This window comes from Cetorhinus maximus, chromosome 12 (genome assembly GCF_964194155.1).
Source record: "Cetorhinus maximus chromosome 12, sCetMax3.hap1.1, whole genome shotgun sequence".
In the NCBI taxonomy this organism is placed as follows: Eukaryota; Metazoa; Chordata; class Chondrichthyes; order Lamniformes; family Cetorhinidae; genus Cetorhinus; species Cetorhinus maximus.
In genome coordinates this window covers 113,208,922-113,233,015 of record NC_135890.1, presented here as the reverse complement: position 1 = coordinate 113,233,015, position 24,094 = coordinate 113,208,922, and the positions used below count along the sequence as shown (strand labels likewise).

Here is a 24,094-nt window from a genome sequence, read left to right as displayed (position 1 = left end):
ACATTCCATTTTCTCTGGACTAGTTAGTCAAGTAATCCACATCGGAATTTTGCAGCAAGTGGTTACTTTACAGTCTCAGTCAGCTTTTGCCTGTATGTCCTTTTTAAAAGTTTTTTAAAAGTCTTGCTTAAAAGTTCAATAAGTCTGTAAGTGATTCAGGGATATGATCCGCTGTTCATGACAATGTAGAGGTGAGGCAGTGGAGTAATTTGAAAAGAAAGATGGGAATTTTAAAAGGGAGGGTTTGCTGGACCGGGAACCAATTCTCTGCACAGTACTGTACTGGAAAGAATCTCCACTGTTTTGTGAACCTATCAGCACTCCTTGCAAGAGACGAAAGAGCAGATACGAGGCAATTAAATATTCTACCCACTGGGTGAAAAAGAAGATGCTGCACTACAATTGCTCCAATTGGTTAGTTGATCAAGGAGTAACCATGGGAACAGAATTCGAAACCAGTCAGCTGCTTGCTTGCTTTCCTTATCTGAAAAAATGATTCATTCATGAAATGCCAACGTTGCTGGCAAGGCCACCATTTATTGCCCATCCCTAAATGCCCTTGAGAAGGCAGTGGCGAGCTGCCTTCTTTAACCGCTGTGGTCTGTCTGGTGAAGATACTCGCACAGTCCCGTTAGAAAGGAGTTCCAGAATTTTGTACAACGACGACAAAGGAATGGTGATGGATTTCCAAGTTCCCATTTTCTCTCTCTCTCTCTCTCTCTCTGGCTCTAAAGTATTCAAGTTCGGATCAGTCCTGTGATGGACAGAGAGAATCTGTCACTGAATCACCTAAGCACAGGAAATAATTTACCCAAGGGACTCTTTCATGAGCATTGAGGAGACTCCATAAATGGTGAGCCCTGTTTTTGGTAATTGAGGAAAGTACTTTCAACCAACCTATCATGACCTTACTGGTCAATGTTTATAGAGGCCTAATTGTGTCAATACTGATGCGCCCACTGTAAAAGTTGGGGGCTGTATGTCAAAAAAATTCTTGTTTAAATGGGAACGAAGAGAGAAAAGGCAATCTCGCTTTCTTTCTTTTCCCCTCTCTGTATACTCTCTGTACATTGGTTTGTTTCGGCTCTTGATATTTTGCAATCCATGCCATTCACACTTCCAGATGGTATTCAGCAGCCTTTTGAGTGTCATCTGGGATGAAACTCTTGATGACATTGACATAGTTCCAAACCACAGACTGAGTTAGGTATTGGACAAATATGAGCTTGGACATGCAGAGTTGATTTAAAGTTGTGATCAGGATTTTCATTTTCAGCCCATTGCAGGGTGGGAGTTCAAAGTCTGTCAGGTAGGCCCCAGTTTGCCTACTCAAGGCCCTAAGAAAATGGATCCTTTCAGTATCAAGTGCTGTCAATAGTCCTGTGCCTACAGTAGCAACTTGCATTGATATAGTGCTAATGATAATGTGAAGTCTCCCAAGGCACTTCGCAGGAGCATTATCAAACAAAATTTGCCACTGAGGCCTCATAAGGAGATATTAGGAAAGGTGACCAAAAGCTTGTAAAGTTCAAAAAGGTAAATTTGAAGAAGTGCTGTAGAGGCAGAGAGGATTCCAGAGCCTCGGGCCTAGGCAGCTTGGCACAAACTAGGGATCAGGCCTGGGATACTCTTGGCTGAACAAGGCACTCCAGTTACCATCTGAACAGTCTGGGTCTTGTGAACCCATCAGCACCCCTTGCAAGAGTTGAAAGAGTGGATATGAGGCGATTAAATATCCCATCTACTGTGATAAATGAGATGAGTAATGTCATGTTTGTTATGGTAGGTTGTTAAACCATGGGATTTGTTGCATAGTGACGCACTATGATCAATCTCTAGCCTTAAGCTATAATGGTCCCAAAAAAGACTTAAAAGTATAATTTGTTGAATTCGTACAGGAGGGCGCTTACACCCAATGAACTGTAGTCATTGACGAGTCTGCAGAGGTAAATGGAAGAACATTTTGGGGCTGAGGGGTAAGGGCATATTTTAGTGCAAATTGTAGGCCAAATGTGTGCAGAATGTTGGAGATGCAACTTCTCCTTGGGAAGCCTGTTTTTTTTCTCTTGCTATGACATATGCCCTTTGCAGCACGGCCCACGAGTCTGTCAGGAGTCGAAAACCTGCCTGTTTTTTTTTTAATATCCTCCTGATTGTCCCCAGGAGATTTCTCCCTGGTGCCCTGGCCAATATTTATCCCTCAATGAACATCACAAAAATCAATTATCTGATCATTATCATATGGTTGGTTGTGGGAGCTTGCTGTGTACAAATTGGCTGGCAAGTTTCCTACATTACCACAATGTCTAGCACTTCAGAAGCACTTGATTGGCTGTAAAGCACTTTGGGGCATGTTGAGGTAGTGAAAAGAGTGATATAAATGCATGTCATCCTATAGCTTGTCTAGTAGGATCTCAATGTTCAGCCTGTTTGGTATGTGAAACAAATGTTTTATGATCACCCCTTCCTCGCAAACATTCACTTCCTCCACCACTGACTAACAGTGGCAGCAGTGCGTACCAACTACAAGATGCAATACAGGAACTCAGCAAGGCTCCTCAGGCAGCTGAAGGCATGGCTGCCAATGGTGGAGTGATTAAAACTGGAGATGCTCAAGAGACTAGAATTGGAGGAGTGCAGTTTTCTTGATTGCAGGGTTAGAGAAGGTGGGGAGGGGAGAAGCCATGAAGGGATTTGAAAACAAGAATGAGAATTTGGAAATCAAGACAGCAAAGGAATACGTGGTATTCTCTGCTGCTGTGGACATTTGACACTGCCTTGTTTACAATACAACAGTCATGTCAAAGCCAGGATTGCTGCTGGAGGGAGCTTTACAATGTGAATGTAACATGTTACACTCTTCACACCCTTTTTCACTCCGTGCCCTTAAAATGTAATTGTCACAGTGCTTTGTGTTGTTCCTGAACTCCCCTTCTTTCAGGTAAAACAATATAAAAATTCAGGTTTCTAATTGATCCTGGCTCCTTACCGGAATGTCCCAATCTTTGACCGGGAATTTCTCCTCCCCTCTTTTTCTCAACATAATTGCAAAATTTCAACAATATACGTGAGACTAAGTTTCGTGTTTTTGCATGACTATTCTGAAATACTGCTGCTATCCTCCTGGCTAAATGTTTTCAACATTGGTGCGGAGGGTACTTTAGATGGTTCTACTGAAGAGAATTAAGTCTTAGTTTGCATATGCTATATAGGAGCACAATAATCTCACTACATTAGTCTGAAGGACTCTGTATAACAGACTCCAAACTGGAGCATTCAAATCACCAACCATAAGAAGAGAGGTTTTTCCATTAGATCCTAAGGATTTTTCTCTCTCTCTCTCTCTCTCTCTCTCAAAGATAATAAATTATGGTTGAGTAAGGTTGCATTGGCTGTCTTTGGTAAACAGCAATTGGTAGAAAGCTATTTGAGCTTGATCCTATCTCCACGCAACAATACACATAAGAACTTGCTCAGTAGGACCACCGAGTCATGATCAAGAACTGGGACTCCCAACTAATTTTTGTTGGGTCATTAAATCAGTAATGCTGAGGCCAGTTAGAGTAACCCTCCCACTATCATTGCTGAGAGCAGCTAATGGTGCTTTTTATAATGCACTTATGACAGTACCAGGGTCTCCAGTTTTTAACATGCGGCTCGTTAACATTTAGCAACAATTCCAAAGTAAACTTGTAAGGGCCAGGCAAGTACATGGAATGACATAAAATTTACAGCGCACAGAAACAGGCCACTTGGGCTAGCTGGTCAATCCTCGTGTTTATGCGCCACATGAGCCTTCTCCCATCCCATCAACAAATCTTTTAATTTCTTTCTCCCTCGTGTATTTATCTAGTTCCCTCTTAAATGCATTTGTGCTATTTTCTTTCATCTGCTCCAGTAAAAATAAACAGTCTTTTCCCAGTGTCTGACCTTGGATTACTCAGCAAACTCCACATATGAGCCAGTAGTTCTAAACTGGAGCCCTCAAATCACCAACCATAAGAAGAGAGGTTTTTCCTTTAAATTCTAAGGATTTTTTTCCTCTCTCTCTCTCTCTCTCCCTCTTTCACACAAAGATAAATTAGGATTGAGAAAGGTTTTGTAATGTAAAAGCAATTTAACTTGGCACCAACTAGGGATCAGGTCTGGGATACTCTTGGTTGAACAAGGCACTGCAGTTACCAACTGAACAGTTTGGGTCTTGTGAAGGTGTGAGTTGGCAGGTGTGGGTGGCGCAGGGGGGGTTGAGGGGGGGTGGGGGGGTTGCTGGTGGGCGTGGTGCTGTTTCCCAACCTGTATTAAATATTCGTGATGAATACAGCTTTATCCCTAAATAGTCATAAAGTTGCTTTAGGATTGCCGTCCACTAGGGAGAGCCACAGTACAAAAAAAAAATTCAGAGACTTACTCGTTATAGTCTTGCATGTTTCTGAATAGAGTTAAAATGCCCTTTATTTTAAAAAAAATAAGAATATACAGGGAGAAATCACCGCGCCGTTCACCGCAAGGGCTGTATCTGCACATTATGTAGTGCCTGGAAGAAAATGGGATATTCTCATACAGACTGTGTTGAAACAAACGCCCATTGTTTTCTCAGATCTTCACATTAATTGTGATCACAAGATTGGAATGCACAGGAAAGGTCATTTTGCTCTTAGCTTATCTTTCCAGAAATACCTTGCAGTCTTCCCATTGTGCCATCCAGTTATTTCTTAAACCAGTAGATTTGTTTACCAGTGTAATCAGTGCAATTGTTTACACTTCCAATTAACAACCTACATTTATGTAGTGCCTTTAATGTAGTAAAAGTTCCCAAGGTGTTTCAGAGGCGTGTTAGTCCACTGCCTTATTTGGAGGCTATTCATTATGTTGACCAGTTTTTGTGTGGAAAAAGTGTTCCCTGATATGACCCTTAGACTTTTTATTTGTAGTTTCAGTCAATGTCCCCTACTCTCATTTTTTTTAAAAAAGAAATGTTTGTAAAAGGACAAAGTACCTGCGTGCAATCATTAAAGAAAATGTCAGCCATAAAAGATTTTTTGTTTTGTAAACCTATCAGTACTACTTGCAAGAGATGAAAGAGTGGATATGAGGCAATTAAATAATCCCTCTACTGTGATAAATGAGATGAGTAATATCATACTTGTTATGGTAGGTTGTGAAATGTTGCATGGTGACGCACTATGATCAATCTCTAGCCTTAAGCTATAATGGTCCCAAAATAGACTTAAAGTACAATTTGTTGAATTCGTACAGGAGGGCGCTTACACCCAACGAACTGTAGTCATTGACGAGTCTGCAGAGGTAAATGGAAGAACATTTTGGGGCTGAGGGGTAAGGGCATATTTTAGTGCAAATTGTAGGCCAAATGTGTGCAGAATGTTGGAGATGCAACTTCTCCTTGGGAAGCCTGTTTTTTTTCCTTGCTATAAAACATGCCCTTTCCAGCATATCGTGTCTGTCAGGAGTCGAAAACCTGCCTGTTTTTTTTTAAATCCTCCTGATTGTCCCCAGGAGATTTCTCCCTGGTGCCCTGGCCAATATTTATTCCTCAATGAACTTCATAAAACTAAATTATCTGGTCATTATCATATGGTTGGTTGTGGGAGCTTGCTGTGCACAAATTGGCTGGCAAGTTTCCTACATTACAACAATACTTGATTGGCTGTAAAGCACTTTGGGGCATGTTGAGGTAGTGAAAGGAGTGATATAAATGCATGTCTTCCTATAACTTGTCTAGTAGGATCTCAATGTTCAGCCTGTTTGGTATGTGAAACAAATGTTTTATGATCATCCCTTCCACGCAAACATTCACTTTCTCCACTACTGACTAACAGCGCGTACCATCTACAAGATGCAATATAGGAACTCAGCAAGGCTCCTTAGGCAGCACCTTCCAAACTCACGATTTCTACCATCTAGAAGGACAAGGCTAGCAGATACATGGGAACACGACCACCTGGAAGTTCCCTTCCAAGCCACTCACCATCCTGACTTGGAAATATATTGCCACTCCTTTACTGTCGCTGAGTCAATGTCCTGGAACTCCCTCCCTAACAGCATTGTGGGTGTACCAACACCACGGGGACTGCAGCGGTTCAAGAAGGCAGCTCACCACCACCTTCTCAAGGGCAATTAGGAATGGGCAATAAATGCTGGCCTAGCCAGCGATGCCCACATCCCGTTAATGAATTTTTAAAAACCCTTTCCCCAATATGATAAGAACTTATTTTTTGGAAAGGGCACAACTATTAAACTGTCGAGCACTTTTCTTGCCTTATTTCGTTATTTTGCATTCTTATTTGTTTATTGTGTTAAAGGCACTATATAAATACAAGTTCTTGTTTCCTTTCATACTGAGGCACAAAAGGTGGATGATTTGTTTGTTGGGAAATAGAGATAGTTTAAGTAAGTTATGTTTGTATTTGTGGGTGTTAGGAATGAGTTTTAGCTTTAAAGTTTAAGTTTGATTTGTATTTCTGTATCTGTGTTAAGAAAGGTCAAATGGAGGTTTAGTTTCATTTTAAAAGGCTGCTTGCATTTCTAATGAGAAGGTTACGACCCCTATAGGTTAAAAGTAAACACACGAGTAGAAAGAATAGTGCTGTTGCCTAGCAACAGGGGGGCCAGATAGGCAGGTTCCTCCCACAGACATCCACACAGAACTAAAGAAATAGTAGTTTTAAGTTCAGTTGAAGCTAGGACCCCAGAGACAATGGACATTGGGAGATGGAACTGCAAATTTCCCAAAAGAACAAAAAGATCCCAAGCGAAGGAAAACCCCCAAAATCCAGGAGAATGGAAGAGGGGAAAGCCCAAAGGAGACCTTGTAGCCAAAGGAAGGACAGGAACTTGGGAAAAAGTCCTGTTAAGTGAGGTTAAGAGTGAGGGGCAGAGAGAACGGCTCCAAGCTTCAGATTTAAAGTGAGAACAGCTTGCAGGAAGCAAAAAGGTTCAAAGGTCTGTAATTCTTTGCTATGGGCATGTGAAGCAGTGGCTTACTGTTAAGGCTGAGTTGGTGAGAGAGAGTTGCATGGAAGACAGCTTGAATGAATGTGGTAACCAGGGAAGAGGAACATCTGAAGGAGAGTTCGAAACCCTGGAGGTGAACCCTTATGGAAGGTGTCTGAGAGAAAGTGTCGCTTTGGGAGAAGATTCCAAGGTGAGGTCTTGGAGAGTGGAGATTGTAAACCCTCGTGTGAAGGATGGAATTCAGTGAGATTGGTCGGCTCACCGTGTGACAAGCGTCTGGGGAGAGATCCACAGCATCCGTTACTTGGTTTTAGCGTGTGGTGTGTCTGACCACAGGGTGCCATAGGTGTACATGGGCTGGGTACTTATTGTGTCCATTAAAGTAAAAGATAGCTTTTGTAACTTGTGTCAGCCTTACAAATCTGTATACATCTGTAAACGTATAGTTGTGGGTGAAGAGGTATTGTAATATAATTCATCTTTTCTTGTTGAGTAAATGTTTTATTCTTTTGTTGAAAGTTCATCAGCTGACTCCTGTGCCTCTGTTCAGTAGCTGCTCCGCAATTATCTACACAAACAATTAAAAGTTAGGATCTATCAAGCTGGGTTCCACTCTCTGATCAGGCTTGTCCAGGGGTAACCTCAGCTGGGGATCATAACGTGTACAAGTGCCAGTTTAATTTAACCCAAACAAATATTTTCTGATTGCCAGATTAAATAAAATCTCCAGAAAGAGTGAAGAATTAATGGAATAAATACGGAAAGAGGAAGCACAAAAGAAGGAAAAGGCAAACGAAATGAAAGGAAATGGAATACAATTCCATGGGCTCATACCCAGCAACGAGTAACTGTTTTCAGGAGAGGAGGGTCAAAATTTTTTTAAACCAAAATAGAACTGTCATACAAAATACCCTGTCAATTCTGTTACTCATTATAGCATTTCTCTCTCAGTAGTAGAGAACAGAATTACAGTTTGCTCTACATTTCCCATTTTTCCTCCCTAATAATGCCTGTACAGGTACTTTGTTTCAAAACTGGCAGCCTCGAGACCAAGCCCATGCCAGATTTTGGATCTTGCTGAATTTCGGAGAAAAATAATCGCAACCTTCATTAATAAGAGACACGTGAAATCAAGTGAATAAATTTTTTTCTATTAAACTTTGAAAAAAAATACATAACAGCAAAGAAATAATATTTGAAAAAAAAATAAGGTAAGTGAGACCTTAGAAATCAAGGGGTCGTTCAGAGCACGGGGAATGACCGATGGGCAAGGCCAATAACTAGCCTGGTGTGCCACCGTGCCAATGCAGCACCTAGCTGAATTGACCTGCTAAGTTATTTAACTCACTTAGTAACAGTTAAAGTTGATGTATGGAAGCTTATAGAAACATCTGGTTTTCGGACAACTCTGGTTTTCAGATAGCTTGATTTGAGACACTATCTCTATTAAAAAAATAAGGAACTTGTGCAGCCAACATCAAAGCCTGAAATCAAGTATAGGAACAAATCTACAGTGGAGGAAGTTTTATCAAAGCAGGTCTTAAAGGCATGACCTGGGTTCAGATTCAGCTCAGACTGGGGGCAGAAGTTTCCCAGGATTGCACTAAGTGCGGTAGTGGGCGGGTAAAATGGAGTCCTACCCACTGACGAAAATGGCGGGTTTTCACGCCGGATCTTCCCGAGGCCGGCTCATTATTTATGTATTCCCGGGAAACACACTGTTTCCATGGCGGGCGGGCTCTCGTTCGCCCGCTCACCATCACCCCACTGTTGCGTCACGCCGGCCGCCATCTTTAAAAGGCAGCCGCCAGCAAAACGCTCATCGCCACCAGCTCACCACCGCTGCCCGGGAGACGTGGCCAGCAAAGGCAAAAAGACTGCAGCCCCCCTGCTTCAATGACGGGTCCCTCGAGTGACTGCTAGATGCCGTGGAGCCCTGACGGGATTTGCTGTACCCCTGCTCTGGCCGCAGGATGGGTAACAATGTCACCAACCCGGCTTGGGAGGCGGTGGCAGCGATGGTCAGTGCGAATGCCCTGCAGAGGTGGACAGCCACCCAGTGCCGCAAGAGGATGAATGATCTCCTCCGTTCCGCTGGGGTAAGTCACTCTTTTCATCACTCCCATCTCACACACTCACAAACCCATCGCACACCCACAGGGCCCTCACTCACTGCCAGTTCAAGGGACATCACCATTCACTCTCTCATACACATCGTCATTGTCCTCATCCCATCGTCCATGGGACCACTCACCACCCACACAGGCCAGGCATACTTATCATCTGGACGGCAGGCATCCTGATACACTCTCCCCATCTCTATCCGTGCAGGACAAACTGGCTCACAACAGGAGGGAAAGGTCACAGACAGGTGGAGGGATGCCAGAGATCAAAGTCCTGACAGAATTTGAAAACAGAGCCATCCAGCTGGCCGGCGAGGATCTGGACCGGTCCTGTGCTGACGGTGAGGTCGGCGCTGCTCTACCAAGTGAGGATCCAGCAGTGCAACATCCATCAGACAACCATGCTGTGAGTGATGTGTCCTCTTCCACAGGGCACTGCCATGCACTAATTATCTCCCCTTGCTTTCGCAGGCACATCTGGGAAACAGCCGACAGAGTCCATGACCCAGGGCCTCCAATCAAACTCTGAAGAGGAATCTGAAGGCACCCTCCCTGAAGTCCCGTCACAGCGCTCACCCACACCCTCCACCAGCGCAGAGACACACAACTTGGTGGGACCAAGCTTTAGAGTAGCCTCGGGATCACAATCTGGTGAGCACATCGCACTTTCTGACCCACAGAAGGCGGAGACAGGATCTTCCCACGTCCCCAGCACTCGGAGGATTGCTGGAGGCCAGAACGTTGCTGAGTCCAAGGCAGATGACGAGCCTCTGGATTCAGTCATGTCACAGTTGCTGGAGCTGCAAAGGAAAGCTAGGGAACAATAGGAAGGAATGTCCGTTGCACTCCTTGGATTGCAAGGCACATGAGTCTGTCTGTCTTCAGGCTGAGGTGATAGCGCTGGCATTGCAATGCACCGAGATCAGCACTGGCAGGATGTTGGTCGCCATGGAGACCTTGGTCCTGGACGTCACTCCTGCACTGCTGCGTGGGCTTAACTCCATTGCTGATGCCATAGTTGGCCTCCAACAGCATGTACGTGAGAGGGGTGCTGGGCAGCTCGATCTCACTCCAGCTACCCTTCCCTTTATGGAGTCAGCCAGGGGCCCTTGAGTACCCATAAGGAGGAGGGTCAGCAGGTGCACACCCCGGGCCATCCACTCAGCTGACTCTGGGAGTGACCGGCCCATCCGAATCCCTTCTTCCTGTGACCCCCGCAGATCCAGCTTCACAGGCCGAGGAAGATGCCACTGCCACACAGCAGGACCCCGAAAGCAGGCCGGGGCCCTTCAATTCTCGGCCCTCCAGAGGACGCCCACCAAAGTCATTGCAGACATGGCATCACAGTCATCAGGCTGCCTCTACCTCCGTTGTGGATGTCCAGGGAGCACCAAGACGTAGCGGCAGAGTTAGGAAAGTTAGATTAAAGTAGTTGCACAGCCTGACCATGGATGTTGATCACTCGTACATACTGTTCACTATTGTCAATTAATTCCTAAGAATGTTACCTTGCCTGTGGCTCCTTGTTCTGTTGAGCAATGTCCTTGTCACTCAGATGTGAAACCTTTCTGCACAAGATAAAGGCAGGTGTTTCTTCCTTGTGCACTGTGCAGCCTTCAGACCACAGTGATGATCCAGCCTCTTACACCCTGAAAACATTACTGATGCCTGCACCTCGGCGATGCTGCTCATTGCTGCTAGAATGTAGTGGGCAGGCGCCCAGAGTTCTCTCATACTCTCTGTGTGCTCTCAGCTCCTTTAAGGTGGGGCTGGCCCCCATCACACCAGCATCTGTGACCAGTGATGCTGTGCACCAGCTCCTGAACGGCTGAGGTGCTGAAGGTGGACACAGCATCAGATGCGTCTAAACTTTCATGGCTGCATCTCTGAGATGACCCTGATCATGGAGCGCAAGCGAGCTGCCCTCAGCCAGACAGGAGTCAGACATTCTCAGAGGCTATGTGAAGATCTATGGAGTGTCCTCCCTGCAGGTTGTCATCATCCTCCTGCAATCAAGTGAATATTCGGGCCTCCATGACAGGAGCATTCTCACAGAGGGTACTGAGACTGCGATAAGCCAGACTGGAGTCAAACGTTCACAATTGTGATGTGAGGGTCTATGGGGACACCTCACTGCATGTCGTCATCATCCTCCACAAATCTGGCAGCTATGAGGGCCTCCCGAGTGCACCTGCCTCATCCCAATCGTCTTCTCCACCGAGGACCCTCTCACCCTCATCCCCATTGGCATCCTCCTCATCAGAGGAGATGTGCAGCTCCTCCATCTCCTGCTCAGACAGCTCCTATCCCAGTTGCAGCACCAAGTTGTAAAGGGCACAGCAGATGATGACGATGCGTGACACCCTCTGTGGACTGTATTACAGGGCTCTATCAGACTGGTCCAGGCACCGGAACCACATCTCCAGCATCCCGATGGTCTGCTCCACCAAGTTGCGAGCTGCTGCATGAGCCTCATTATAGTGTCGCTCTGCTGCAGTCTGAGGCTGCCGAATGGATGTCATCAGGTCTTGTCCCCAAGGAGCCAACCCTGCAGCCTCTGTGGACCTGAAAGACTGCAGGGATTTGCAAACAACTCAGGATGTAGGCATCATGCACACTCCCGGGATACCATGAGCACACCTGCAGGATGCATTTCTGGTGGTCGGATACCAGCTGCATGTTCAGTGAGTGGAAGCCCTTGTGGTTGATAAAGTCACTGAGTGTAGTGATGGAGACCTGAGCGCCACATGAGTGCAGCCAAACACACCCTGCATCTGTGGGAATCCCGAGATCTAGGAGAATCCAATGGCCCTTGCATCCTGGCTGTCCAGCTCCCAGGTGAAATGCACAAGGTTGTGTGCCATGGAGAAGATGGCATCCATAAGGTCACAGATGCTTTTGTGGGTAGCGGATTGTGAAATCCCATAGAGGTTACCGGTGGAGCCCTGAAAGGAGCCACTGGCATAGAAATTGAGCGCCGCAGTCACTTTCACAGCCACTGGCTCTCCATGTCCCCTTGGCGCCAAGTCCTGCAGTAAGTGGCAGATGTGAGCCACCAGATCCCTAGACGTGCACAGTCGTCGGCGACACTGGTTCTCAGTCATCTGCAGGAATGGCAGGTGGTGTCTATAGACCCTGGGTGTCGCTAGGCGCCGACCAGTCACAGCTCACTGTTGCTCCTGGGCAGCGTGTGCAGGAGCCCCTGCTGCCCCTTCTTCATGAGGCTGCTGCTCCTGCCTTTGCACAGCCAGGAGCCTCAGTCACTCTCTCCTCCGTCTTCTACAGTCTCTGTAGGCCACCAGGTATATAGCTAGGTCACCAGGATCCATGATCCTGACATGGTCCTCCTGCAGCACGAAACAGAGAGGGAGACGTGGTTATCGTGATTGTACTTAGCACCTTTCCTGACCCTGTGTGACTGCCCCTCAATGCTTCCCGGAGAGTGCTGGTCACCCCTCGGATGGCCAGAGATGAGTGCGCTGCACGGCTGCCCCGTTAACCTGCGACATGGGGGACACTGGTCCAAACCAGGATGCTGAGATTGCAAAGGGCTGTGAGCATCTCCAGCAGTGACTGTTACATAGCCAGCATTGGCGAGGAGATTGTACAACGTGTGCACTCCAGCTGCTCCGCGGTCCAATAAAATGGCGGGGGACTCGAAGTCTGTGCCAGGGGGAGGGAGGTAAGGTATGGAGCGCTTGGTGGCCCTTTAGTGCCTCCGTGTTGCTTGCTGGGGTGGGCAGGCTAGGAGCCTGACCCCAGTCACATCACTGTGGCTGCGCCTGATCTGTCTCAGTTGCAGAGGCATGGTCAGTTTATACAGGCGTCCCTACTGCATGGCCACTCCCTTCACCTACCCTGCCTCCCATCTCGATTGCTTGTGCACAGGATGCAGCTCCAGGGCAGCACAAACACCCCATCCCCACCCCCCCAAGCAGTCACCTTCGAGGTTGGTCAGCACTTGCCCCACGGACAGCACCCCACCGCACCCCCACCTTCAGCAGTTGCCTCTGGGGCCAGGCATCAGTTGCCCCCGCTCCCCAGCTTCCCTGAGGCCTGTGAACAATGGAGCTGTGGAGGACGCTGCTGCCCACTCACCTCAGTTCCCCCAAAGTGAAGGCCGCCAAGTGCATGTTGGCTGTGTGCTGTTGTGAACCACGTCGGCGTGCTTTCCCGCTGGTGTGGACGGACGATACGGCGGGGTTCCAAGAGCCTGGCGGGATGGCCTTTTAATTATATGCTAATGTATTACAATTAGCTCCCCGCTGACCAATGGTGGGAAACGTGGCTTGCCATTGATGGGCTGAGTGGATGATTGTGACGTGCCTTCACGCTGTCGTGAAGCAGGTCGTGCCATATTTTCCGCGCGTGCCTCCTATCGTGCCTGCTGCCAGCGGGCTCAGAAAATTCCGCCCTGAGAGTAAGCGAGGCTCCTTTGTTATTGGTTGTAAGCGTCCGACGTGAAGTGCATTGGTCAGTCTCAATCCAGTTCTCAGTGGGCTTAAACCCACACTATGACAGCACCGCAATTTATTGCAGTCTTCCAAGTGGTGGATGAAATGGCTTCTGCTCTCACGTCTTTATACACCAAGGATGATATCAGAGGTCATATGACTAGGGCCAGCCTGTGGCCACTTTGCACATAGGCATTTCTTCAAACATGCAATAAACTGGCAATCTCATTCTGACAGGTTGAAAGATGGGTGATGGATGTTTCTCTGACTTGGAAGCTGAGGCACATTTTCAGACAGAGTAGATGCAGCTCTCTGTATCTACTAGCTATTATATATCTCACCTGGGAGTGCTTGGTGTTGACACCGTATGCTTGAAATTGGAAGTTTTTCATTCCCTCAAGTACCAAATTAACACAACATCTGAATCAAGGGAAGAAACCAAAATCCCATGTGTGCTTTCCAAATCTGTGAGGAGGGCTTTCTGAATTGAATGCCATTCTGTTGTAATATTTTGATTTTCTTTCACAGTATGTGGGCATCACTGGCAAGGCCAGCATTTGTTGCCCATCCCCAATTGCCCTTGGGAAGGTGAGATGAGTCACACCTTGAACCACTGTAGTTTACCTGATACCTCTAGTAGTTAAGAGTCATATGTGGGCCAGGCCTTCCTTAATGGGCACATGTTAGTGGTTAGGTTTTTATGATAACTAGCTTTCCATTCTAGATTTATTAATTGATTCAGTTTAAATTCCACCAGCTACCATGGTGGGATTTGAACCCATGTCCCAGAGCACTAGTCTAGTCCTCTGGCTTACTGGTCCAGTGATGTTACCAGTACACCACTGTTCTTCAACACACACCACCTGCATCCCTCCGCCGACCAATGAACATAGAGGTACTATTTAACTGATATCAGTATGTACGTATTTGTGTATCTAATCTTTCGCCTTTATTCTTCCTTTGCTCCAGGTGCAATTATTTCTTTCTTTATGATACTTCAAAAGTTAAAGAAGAGGGTGATCCAACAAGAGCTGGAATCTATTATTTTTTCCCTTCGCAGGTGAGACCAGAATTAAAGAGGTAGTTTTTTTTTCTGTTGTTTCTTGGGTTGGGGGGGATGGGGAGAAGAACCATCATTCTTGTGTAAAGTTAGTTGCATTAACTTAACTTCTAAGTGAGGTGCTGATTGTTTTAACGCCTTCATGTTTTTGTGTCTGTTTCATTATGACCGGGATGGGAGGAGTGTGCAAATTATCAAGCCCCACTACTCCGCAGGCCGCACCATTAATTTAAATGTTTAATTTTCTCACCAAAATGGCCAATTGTGTACCTATACCTCGAGTACCCAGAAGAAAAGAGACTCTGACCAGGCTTCTTTCAAAAACTCAGAATGATTACTTTATTTTAAAACAAAACAATTTGCAAGTACTGGTAAACACACAATTGTAATCGGGGAGTATGGCTGTCTATCTCTTCCTAAAGAATTCCCCCAGCACACACACAGACCCAGACAGACAAACAGATAGAGTGTCTCTACAGAGATGGGCTTTGGAGGATGGGCATTATAAAGTAAAGGATAAAATCCGCAGAGTCTCGATAACCCAGAGTTATCTCGTGTGCTCCCGGTGAATGCCTGGATGTTCTCACCACTGGCCTCAACTTTGCAGGTCCAAATGCAGACTGGATACAATCAGATGAGTGTTCTCTGGCTACAGGTTGATAGCCACACACAATTTTAGGCAAGGTAGCGAGAGGGAGCCATAATATTTAGTTCCCAACTTTGATCTCCTTGTAACCATGTCTCCATAATGGCTATAGGATCATACCTATTAAACTCTATTTGTGCAATAATTCATTTATTTTGTTCCAAATACTACATGCATTTAAGTAAAAAGACTTTGATTTTGCCTTTTTACCATTTTCCCCCTTTGACTCTGATGCTTTTTTTATGTTTGTACACTCTGTCCCTTCCTGTCACACTCTGGGTATCATTACCCAAATAGCTGCCCTGCAATACTGCCATAGCCTTTTGCTTTGTAAGCCTAAGTATCCCCTCTCCAGAACTCTCCCCACCCCCCCTCCCACCCACCCACCCACTCTATTTAGTTTAAAGCCCTCTCTGCAGCCGTAGTCATTCGATTCACCAGGACACAGGTCCCAGCACAGTTCAAATGAAGCCCATACCACTGGAATAGCTCCTTTCTACCCCAGTACTGGTGCCAGTGCTCCATGAACTGAAACCCATTCCTCACACATCAATCTTTGAGCCACGCATTTAACTCCTTGACTTTATTTATCCTATGCCAGTTTGCCCGTGGCTCAAGTAGTAATCCCTTGGATTATTACTTTGGAGGTTCTGCTTTTTAATTTAGCTCCTAACTGTTCAAATTCATTCAGCAGAACCTCCTTTCCAGTCCTATCAATGTCGTTGGTACCAGCGTGGGCGACGACAACTGGATTCCTCCCCTCCCACTCCAAGTTCCTCTCTGGCCCTGAGGGGATGTCCTTAGCCCTGGCACTGGACAGGCAACACAGGCTTTGGGGCTCACACTCACGGCTACAGAGAACAGTATTTATTCCCCTAATTATATTGTCCCCTACCACTACAACATTCCTATTTCCTCCCCCACTTGAATGGCTCCCTGTACCACAGTGCCGTGGTCAGTTCGTTCATCCTCCCTGTAGTCCCCGCTCTTGTCCACACAGCTTACAAGAACCTTGTAACTGTTGGACAGTTGCAGGGGCCAAGTCTCCTTGAATGCTACCTCCACCCCCCCGCCTGCCTCACCCGCTGTCGCACCCTCCTGTCCCTGATCACAGACCAAATTTGATTTACCTGATCTGAGGGTTGTGACCGCCTTCTGGAGCAAAGTGTCCAGGTAACTTTCCCTCTCCCTGTCTGCAGCTTGGACTCCAGCTCCTCAACTCAGATTCGAAGTTCCTCGAACTTACTACAGATGTGTTCGCTCTGGATCACCTTGGTGTCCAGCAGCTCCCACATGCTGCAGCAGCAACACATCACCCATCACTATCATATTTTATTTAATTATTTAATTGCTCTAGTATTGCTCTTTACACTTGAAGAATCCCCCACTCTTTACAGTTTATTGTAATTAATTTTTTCTTACACCAGTATCGATCTTATACTTAACAAGTTATTTTTAAGAAAAAGAGAAAAAAAAACTAAAGACCTAAACACAAACTAAAGACTACTTTTACTTTAAAGACTAGAAATACTCACCAATCCTACTCACCAATCAGCTGCTTTCCCTGCATACGTGTCACGTTGTGGTTTATGATGTCACTCCGCCACTGGTCTCACTACAGGTTGGCCTCTCGATCCATGCCTTTTATCCTCTCCAACTCACCTCTCGCTCAAAATATTTGAGCTCAAAAAATTACTATTTTGAGCAGTAGGAATAGAATAAACCTTAATCATTTACCAGATACTCACCAATTAACCAGCTTCTTCTCCTTTACCAGAGCAAGAATCAATTCCTGGAGGCCGAAAAAGTTTAGACAAAAGCTGATATCTCCTTAGCTCATGATGTTAAAGCTACTTGCCAGTATCCTTTCAACAAATCTATCTTAGTAAGGAACGTGGCACTGCCAACCCTGGCAATCCAATCTTCTAGACGAGGGATTGGGTGGGAATCCAGTTTTGTTACCACATTAACGTTTCTATAGTCTATTCAGAATCTGGCTGACCCGTCAGGCTTAGGCACTAACAATACTGGAGAACACCAACTGCTTTGTCTACTCTCAATTAGGAGATTTTCTAACATATACTGAATTTCTGCTGTCACTTCTGCTTGTTTCTCTGGACTTAACCAATAAAGATGTTGCTTTATAGGTGAAAATTCCCCTACATCCACATCATGTATGGCTAAAGTAGTAGCACCTGGTTTATCCCTACATATCCCTTTAAATTCTGTAAGTAACTTCACTAGATCCTCTCGTTGTCGTACCTCTAACTATGAAATTATGGTATCTAACTGTCCTAATATTTCACTGTTAGCTAAGCGAGTAGTAGGAGGTTCGATTTGTGAACTGTCTAAGACTCCTTCTACCTCGCTCTCATTGTCTCTTTTGCCCCCCACTATGCTTACAACCTGACACTCCTGCTCTTTCCTAGCTTCCTTCCTACGTTGGTATTGTTTCAACATATTGATATGACACAGCCGAATTCTTTTTCCTATGATCTGGTGAATTTGTCAAATAATTTACTTTGCTAACCCTCTTAATTACTTTCTATGGACCACTGAACCTACTTTCAGGGGTTCCCCAGTAATGGCAATAATACTAACACATCATGCCGGGGTTGTAATGTTCGGGTCACCGTTTTGCTTAATCTGTCCATTCGGTCATTTGTTTTTGGAGAAACGTTAAGATGTTCTTGAGCTACTTTGCAGGCTCTCGTGAGCTGTTCCTGGAACACAGACACATATTCTAACATAGAGGATTTGTCCTTCTCTCCTTAAAGCTTTTCTTTGATTAATTTCAGAGGACCTCGTATCTCACGCCCGTAAACTAATTCAAAAGGACTAAAACCAACAGATTCATTTGGTGAATCTCACAAAGCAAGTGAAAGAAAATCCAGTCTTTTGTCCCAATCATGGGGATATTCATGACAATAAGCTTTAATCATCATTTTGAGAGTTTGATGGTACCCCTCTAAAGCTCCCTGTGTTTGTGGATAATATGCTGTGGACTTTAACTGTTTTATACCCAAACTAATCATTATGTCCTGAAAAATTTTTGACATAAAATTGGAACCTTGATCCGACTGGATCTCTACTGGTAATCCCTATCGAGTAAAATATTGGGTTAACTTCTCTACCACTAGTTGAGCTGTAAAGGTCCTTAAAGGGGCGGCCTCTCGAAATCAAGTTGTCATATCCATAACAGTGAGGATATACTGGTGTCCTGCTTTCGTTTTTGATAACAGTCCCAAACAGTCCACTAACAGCCTACTGAATGGTCCTTCAAAAACTGGTATAGGAATTAAGGGTGCTTGTTTGATTGCATACTGTGGTTTTCCCTACCATATGGCACGTTTTACAAAACTGCAACACGTCCTTATGAAGACCTGGCCAGTAAAACTGCCGGTTTATCCGTGCTTGAGTTTTCCCTATCCCTACATGTCCTTCCATAAGAATTTAATGTACTATCCGTAATATCTCTTTACGATATTTGGGCGGTACCACTACCTGATGCATAAGCATCCACTCCTCATCCGCAGATCTCTGTGAGGATGTCTCCACTTCCTCATTAGAATTCCATTTCTACCATTGTAACATTCTGGAACTGCCTTAGCCTCAGCTTCAGTTTGGGCTGATTGTGCAATCTTACTTGACTCTGGATCAGCTTGTTGACCCTCAACTAGAGAAGACCCTCTTTCGGATTATCTAAGTCTTTAAAGAAAGTTTCAGCCAGCCAAGTAACTGTCTGTGGTATCACTTTGACCTTTGATGATGGACTTTGCTTAGCCAAAGCTCGGGTCGTCACACACGAAGGAAGAATTCCTGCAACCTTTTTCTGTAACTGCTCCGTCTCTTTAATCTCAGTTGGGCTTTCTCTAATTATGGGGGAAGCTACTATCTTCGCTGCAGCCAAATCATTTCCCAGGAGTAAATCAACTCCATCTATGGGTGACTGCTGAACAACCCCTACCATCACTGTCCCAGACAATAGGTCACATTCCAAGTACAACCGGTAGAAAGGGACAGGTATATACTCCCAGCCAATACCATTGACTAAAACCTTGGCTTTTAATATGCTGTCTGGTGGAAAAGTCATACCTTTCCCCCAGCAAAAGTGTTTGAGTGGCTTCTGTATCTCTAAGTATGATAATAGGTTTAGCTACCTTATTTGAGGGATAAGGGGTTACTTTTCCCCTCAACAAGAATTCTTTATAACTCTCATGTATCTCATTCACCTCTCCTGAACTCACAGCAGTGTTCACATTCAGTTTCACAGCTGCAGTTAATGCAACAACTTAATCCATTGCACTTTCAGTCAGGGTTCCTTTTCCTGAATCACCCTTACCCACCCCAGTAAGTCCCATGGATTTCCCATGCAACTTCCAGCAATCGGCACGAACATGTCCTCCTTGTTACAATGGAAACACTTAGGCCTTGGACAACGTTTCCACCCTCAGCACCTTCCTTTATGGCCCGAGGAGGAGTTTCCGGGGTATTCCCAGCCGTCCCTTCTCTTCCCTGGCTACTTGCCTTCCTTTCACCTTCCCATCTTCTATCCTTCACGGGTTTGTGGGGTTGATGGAAAATGGGTTAAATTTACAGACCAGCTCGTAATCGTCAGCCATCTCTGCTGCCTGTCCAGCTGTTTTAACCCCCTGGTCTTCAAAGTGGGTTCTAACTACTGGAGGAAGTGAATTTTTAAATTCTTCCAAGAGAATTATTTCTCTAAGAACTTCATATGTTGCCTCTATCTTTAATGCCCATATCCAACGGTCAAAATCACTTTTCTTTACCCTCTCAAACTCAGTATAGGTCTGCCCAGGCTGTTTCCTCATATTCAAAATTTCTGCCTGTATGCCTCAGGGACTAACTCACATGCACTAAGAATAGCCTTTTTTACTGCATCATAATCCACCGATTACTGTTCTGAAAGTTAAGCATAAACCTCATGAACTCTACCCACTAACCTACTCTGTAAGAGCAATGTCTAGATTTCATTTGGCCACTTCGTTTGCTTTTCAGATGAAATGTAGAATGCCTCTACATCCCTTTCCTCAAACTTTGGAAGAGTTTGTACAAATTTAAACATCTCCCCATTAGGCTTTGGGCTAGAGGTTTTTCCATCACCGGAACCTTCCTCAGCATCTGAGGCTTCTTTTTTAAGGTCCGGCCTTTTAAACCGGCATTCCCTTTCTCATTCTCTCTCTCCTTTGCCTCTCTTCCTTTATCCTTCTCCTTTGCCTGAAATTCCAGCTCCAGCTTCCTAAATGCCCTTTCTCTTTTCTCTTCTGCCTTTCTCTTTCATTTTCTGCCTTTCTCTTTCTCTTTTCTTCTCTTTCTCTTTTCTTCTCTTTGTCTTTTCTTCCCTTTCTCTTTCATTTTCTGCCTTTCTCTTTCTCTTTTCTTCTCTTTCTCTTTTCTTCTCTTTCTCTCTTCTTCTCTTTCTCTTTCCTTTTCTGCCTTTCCCTTTCTCTTTTCTTCTCTTTCTCCTCTTTCTCTTTTCTTCTCTTTCTCTTTTCTTCCCTTTCTCTTTCATTTTCTGCCTTTCTCTTTCTCTTTTCTTCTCTTTCTCTTTTCTTCTCTTTCTCTTTTCTTCTCTTTCTCTTTCATTTTCTTTTTCTCTTGCCTCCAGACTTTTCAATTCCAATTCTCTTTCTTTTTTTTTCTTTTGCCTCTAATTCACGTTTTTTCAGTCCCTTTTCATGTTCTAGTTGCTTCATTCGCAACTGGATCTTAGCTAACTCGATTGATTCACCTCCTGGAGAACGTTGTCTCTCTGGTATCCCCTCCAGTTTCAAAATGCTGCACGCTTATCTCAACTATGTCTGCTTTCCTCGTCTCTTCAGGTAATTCTAACTCCAGCTTATCTGCCAATTCTCTTAGCTTACTCTTGGTTAATTTCTGTAAGCCAGTCATGGTTACATTTCCCACCTGTGAAAGAGCCTTAGCAACTTCCAACACCATTTTAGTTTACCAATGTATAAGAAACTTGGTCTCCGTCCTTTTATCCCTGACCAATTATTATTCCTCATGCAATCACCCGCTGTCCGCATTTCAAATTCCAAAAGAGCCCCCAATTTATGTTACAACAGGAATGGGAGGGGTGGGGCTTGATAATTCGTGCACTCCCATTCCGGTCGTAACAGTTTTAACCAAGTGCCCCAAACGCTTTCTCATTTTACACTGCATGACCAATGTGACTGTCCATGAATGTCGCTCTTTCCAGAGAGGATTCTTGAATAGCAGTTAGGGTTTGCTTGTAAAGATTTCTATTTTAAGACTCTTCCCAGTTTCCCTGAATGTGCTGGATCATGCTGAATTACGGTTCCACATACAAGGGCACATCCAAGTTGTTGTGTGCCTGTGGCCTTGACAGTGATTGTTGGTGGGGCAGCAAGTATGTGAGGGACGAGGCTTTGCAGCCGAAACCAATATCATCCTCATCCAGTTTTTACATGGGCAGTGACATGCGATGATTTATTTATTTATTTTCTCTGTCCTTAATTCATACAGCCAGCGATAGTGCCTCAACTGCTGTGCTGAGATTAACTAGACCAGCATAAGGTGTCGCTTTCAGCTGTTCATTGGATAAGCTCCAGAGAACTGAAAGTTCTCTTTCATTTTAAAACATTTTTTTTGTCTGCTTTTGCCTGTAATTTGCTGCCCTATTCTCCACAAGGTGCTATTACATTATGGAGTGTTGTTTCATGACTCTTCTGTGTTTTGTGCAAGTGACCGTTTTTCTTGGGTGAATTTAGATTGAGTGTTGCCAAACCTGTCAGCTGAGAGCAGGCTATAACAGCTGAGTCTGTTGTTGCCCAGCATCTGCACATGGGTGCTTTTTACGCCTGATTCACTGTAGAACAGGATTCAGAATGATGGTTGATTTCCACATACCGCTGCTTTGTGTTATTGGGGCCTAGCTTCTAGCTCGCCATTGCCAGCCACTCCAGCTGAAACCAACCAAGACAATCCAAACTGGGAATTGGCCCCCTGGTCTGTGTGTGGTTCAGATTCACGTTGCCTTTGCCGACTTAGCCACCAGGGTTACCTTGTTTTGAAGCTAAATTTTAAAAAGGCAGTCGGGTAATACGACTTTTCATTCTCAAATAAAAGGAAAGTTACTTTAAAAGCTTTCTTTCCACTTGGCTGCATTTTGCTCTCTTTTTTGACTGATTCTCAAAGACTTTACCAACTTCTCTTGGACAGACCAGCGTTGACCAACGGGAATTGCTGTGTGGGCAGATTGCCGGCGTGGTTTGCTGCATTACTGAGATTTCTGGATCACCACCCTGTTTAATCCGCTTGCGAAAGCTGAAGTTTGCTATCCGTGTGGATGGGGAATACCTTTGGGTATGTACAAAATAGGTACCTTCACGTCAAAAAGATGAGTGCCTGGCAATTAAAACAATACAGATTTCCAACCCCTGCTGAGTGTAATTATTTTAAAAGAATGTATTTTCTCTGTTCTGTTGTAGGCTCTTGGATGTGCCATAGAAGTCCCTGATGTGAGCTGTAAGCGATTTTTGGATCAACTTATAGGTGTCTTTACATTTTACAATGGATCCAGTAAGCGTATATACCAGGTAATGCTTTCCATTTGTATTGAGTTATGAACGGGTGTAGCTGATGCTGTGTTTGGGATTGTGACATGAAACCCCATTCATTCTGCACTTGCATTGCTGAACTGCGGCCGTATTCCCTGCCAATGGCTAGCTAATTTTTTTTGGAGTGTGCGGGTGATTTCTTTAAGTTTGTGGTTCCTTTTAAATCTTTTTTGCATGATTACGTACCTGGGCACCAACGGTAACTTAAAGGGACTGACTTATGTGCAGTGTGCGTAGGAACTTTCAGGTTGTTGTGCAGCCATGCAGCCTAGGGGAACATTGTTAGCTACCTACTCATTTTTGCTGCTTTGAGTGGGCTGAGTCCTTACTGCCTGTACTGATCAGTAAGGCAATGTTCATATTCCTGGATGACCTTCCTTCCATCATAAGGTCAGAAGTGGGGATGTTCGCTGATGATTGTGCAACGCGTAGCACCATTCACGACTCCTCAGATATTGAAGCAGCCCATGTCCAAATGCAGCAAGACCTGGACAATATCCAGGCCTGGGCTGACAAGTGGCAAGTAACGTTCGTGCCACACAAATGCCAGGCAACAACCAACTCCAACAAGATCTGGGATAGATTCCGTTGGAGCCCCACTTGACTTCCAGGAACAGCACTTGACTTCCAGAACCTGCCCAAGTACAGCTTCTGGTTTTTCGAATCATTTCTATCCCTGTTTACATTTTCTGGTTTCCCTTTCTAGATACAGGAGCAGGAACAGCTAGCTCGTCAATGGGATCTGTACACAGAGCACATTCAGCAAAACAGCTGTGACCTGCACCAGACTTTCAACTCCTTGTGTAACCTAGACAGGACTGAAGTATGTATAATCTAGGGAGACTCTCCACTTTAACACTTTACATTGTGAGATTCGTTTGTTGCAGTATCATTCCAATGGTTAAACCAGCATTAAATAGAAAGCCAATAATCAGCTTATTCACCAGAATGGTTGTTCTGAGACTGGAAGCTAATTTATGATGGATAGAATTGTTGAATGATAAAGCACAGGAGAAGGCCATCGTGACTATGTTGGCACTTTGAAAGGGCTATTCAATTAGTCCCATTCCCCTTGCACTTTCCCCATAGCCCTGCAATTTTTTCCTCTTCAAGTATTTATCAAATTCCTTTTCGAATGTTACCTTTGAATTTGATTCCACCATCCTTTCAGGCAGCGCATTCTAAATCGTAACAATTTGGCTGGAATTTCCCTTTTTGAACCTGGTAAACACTCT

The 24,094-nt window shown here is 44.9% G+C and overlaps 1 protein-coding gene across 1 annotated transcript in view; it reads left to right on the top strand.

Annotated features, from left to right (window-relative positions):
- Positions 1–24,094, top strand: part of hps4 (HPS4 biogenesis of lysosomal organelles complex 3 subunit 2) — a 54,952-nt gene that overhangs the window by 1,566 nt on the left and 29,292 nt on the right. Inside the window, exons 2-5 of the mRNA XM_078554667.1 lie at positions 14,519–14,609; positions 22,462–22,605; positions 22,731–22,838; positions 23,566–23,682. Of these exons, the coding sequence (XP_078410793.1) occupies positions 14,519–14,609; positions 22,462–22,605; positions 22,731–22,838; positions 23,566–23,682 (460 nt within the window). The remainder of the gene's footprint in view (positions 1–14,518; positions 14,610–22,461; positions 22,606–22,730; positions 22,839–23,565; positions 23,683–24,094) is intronic.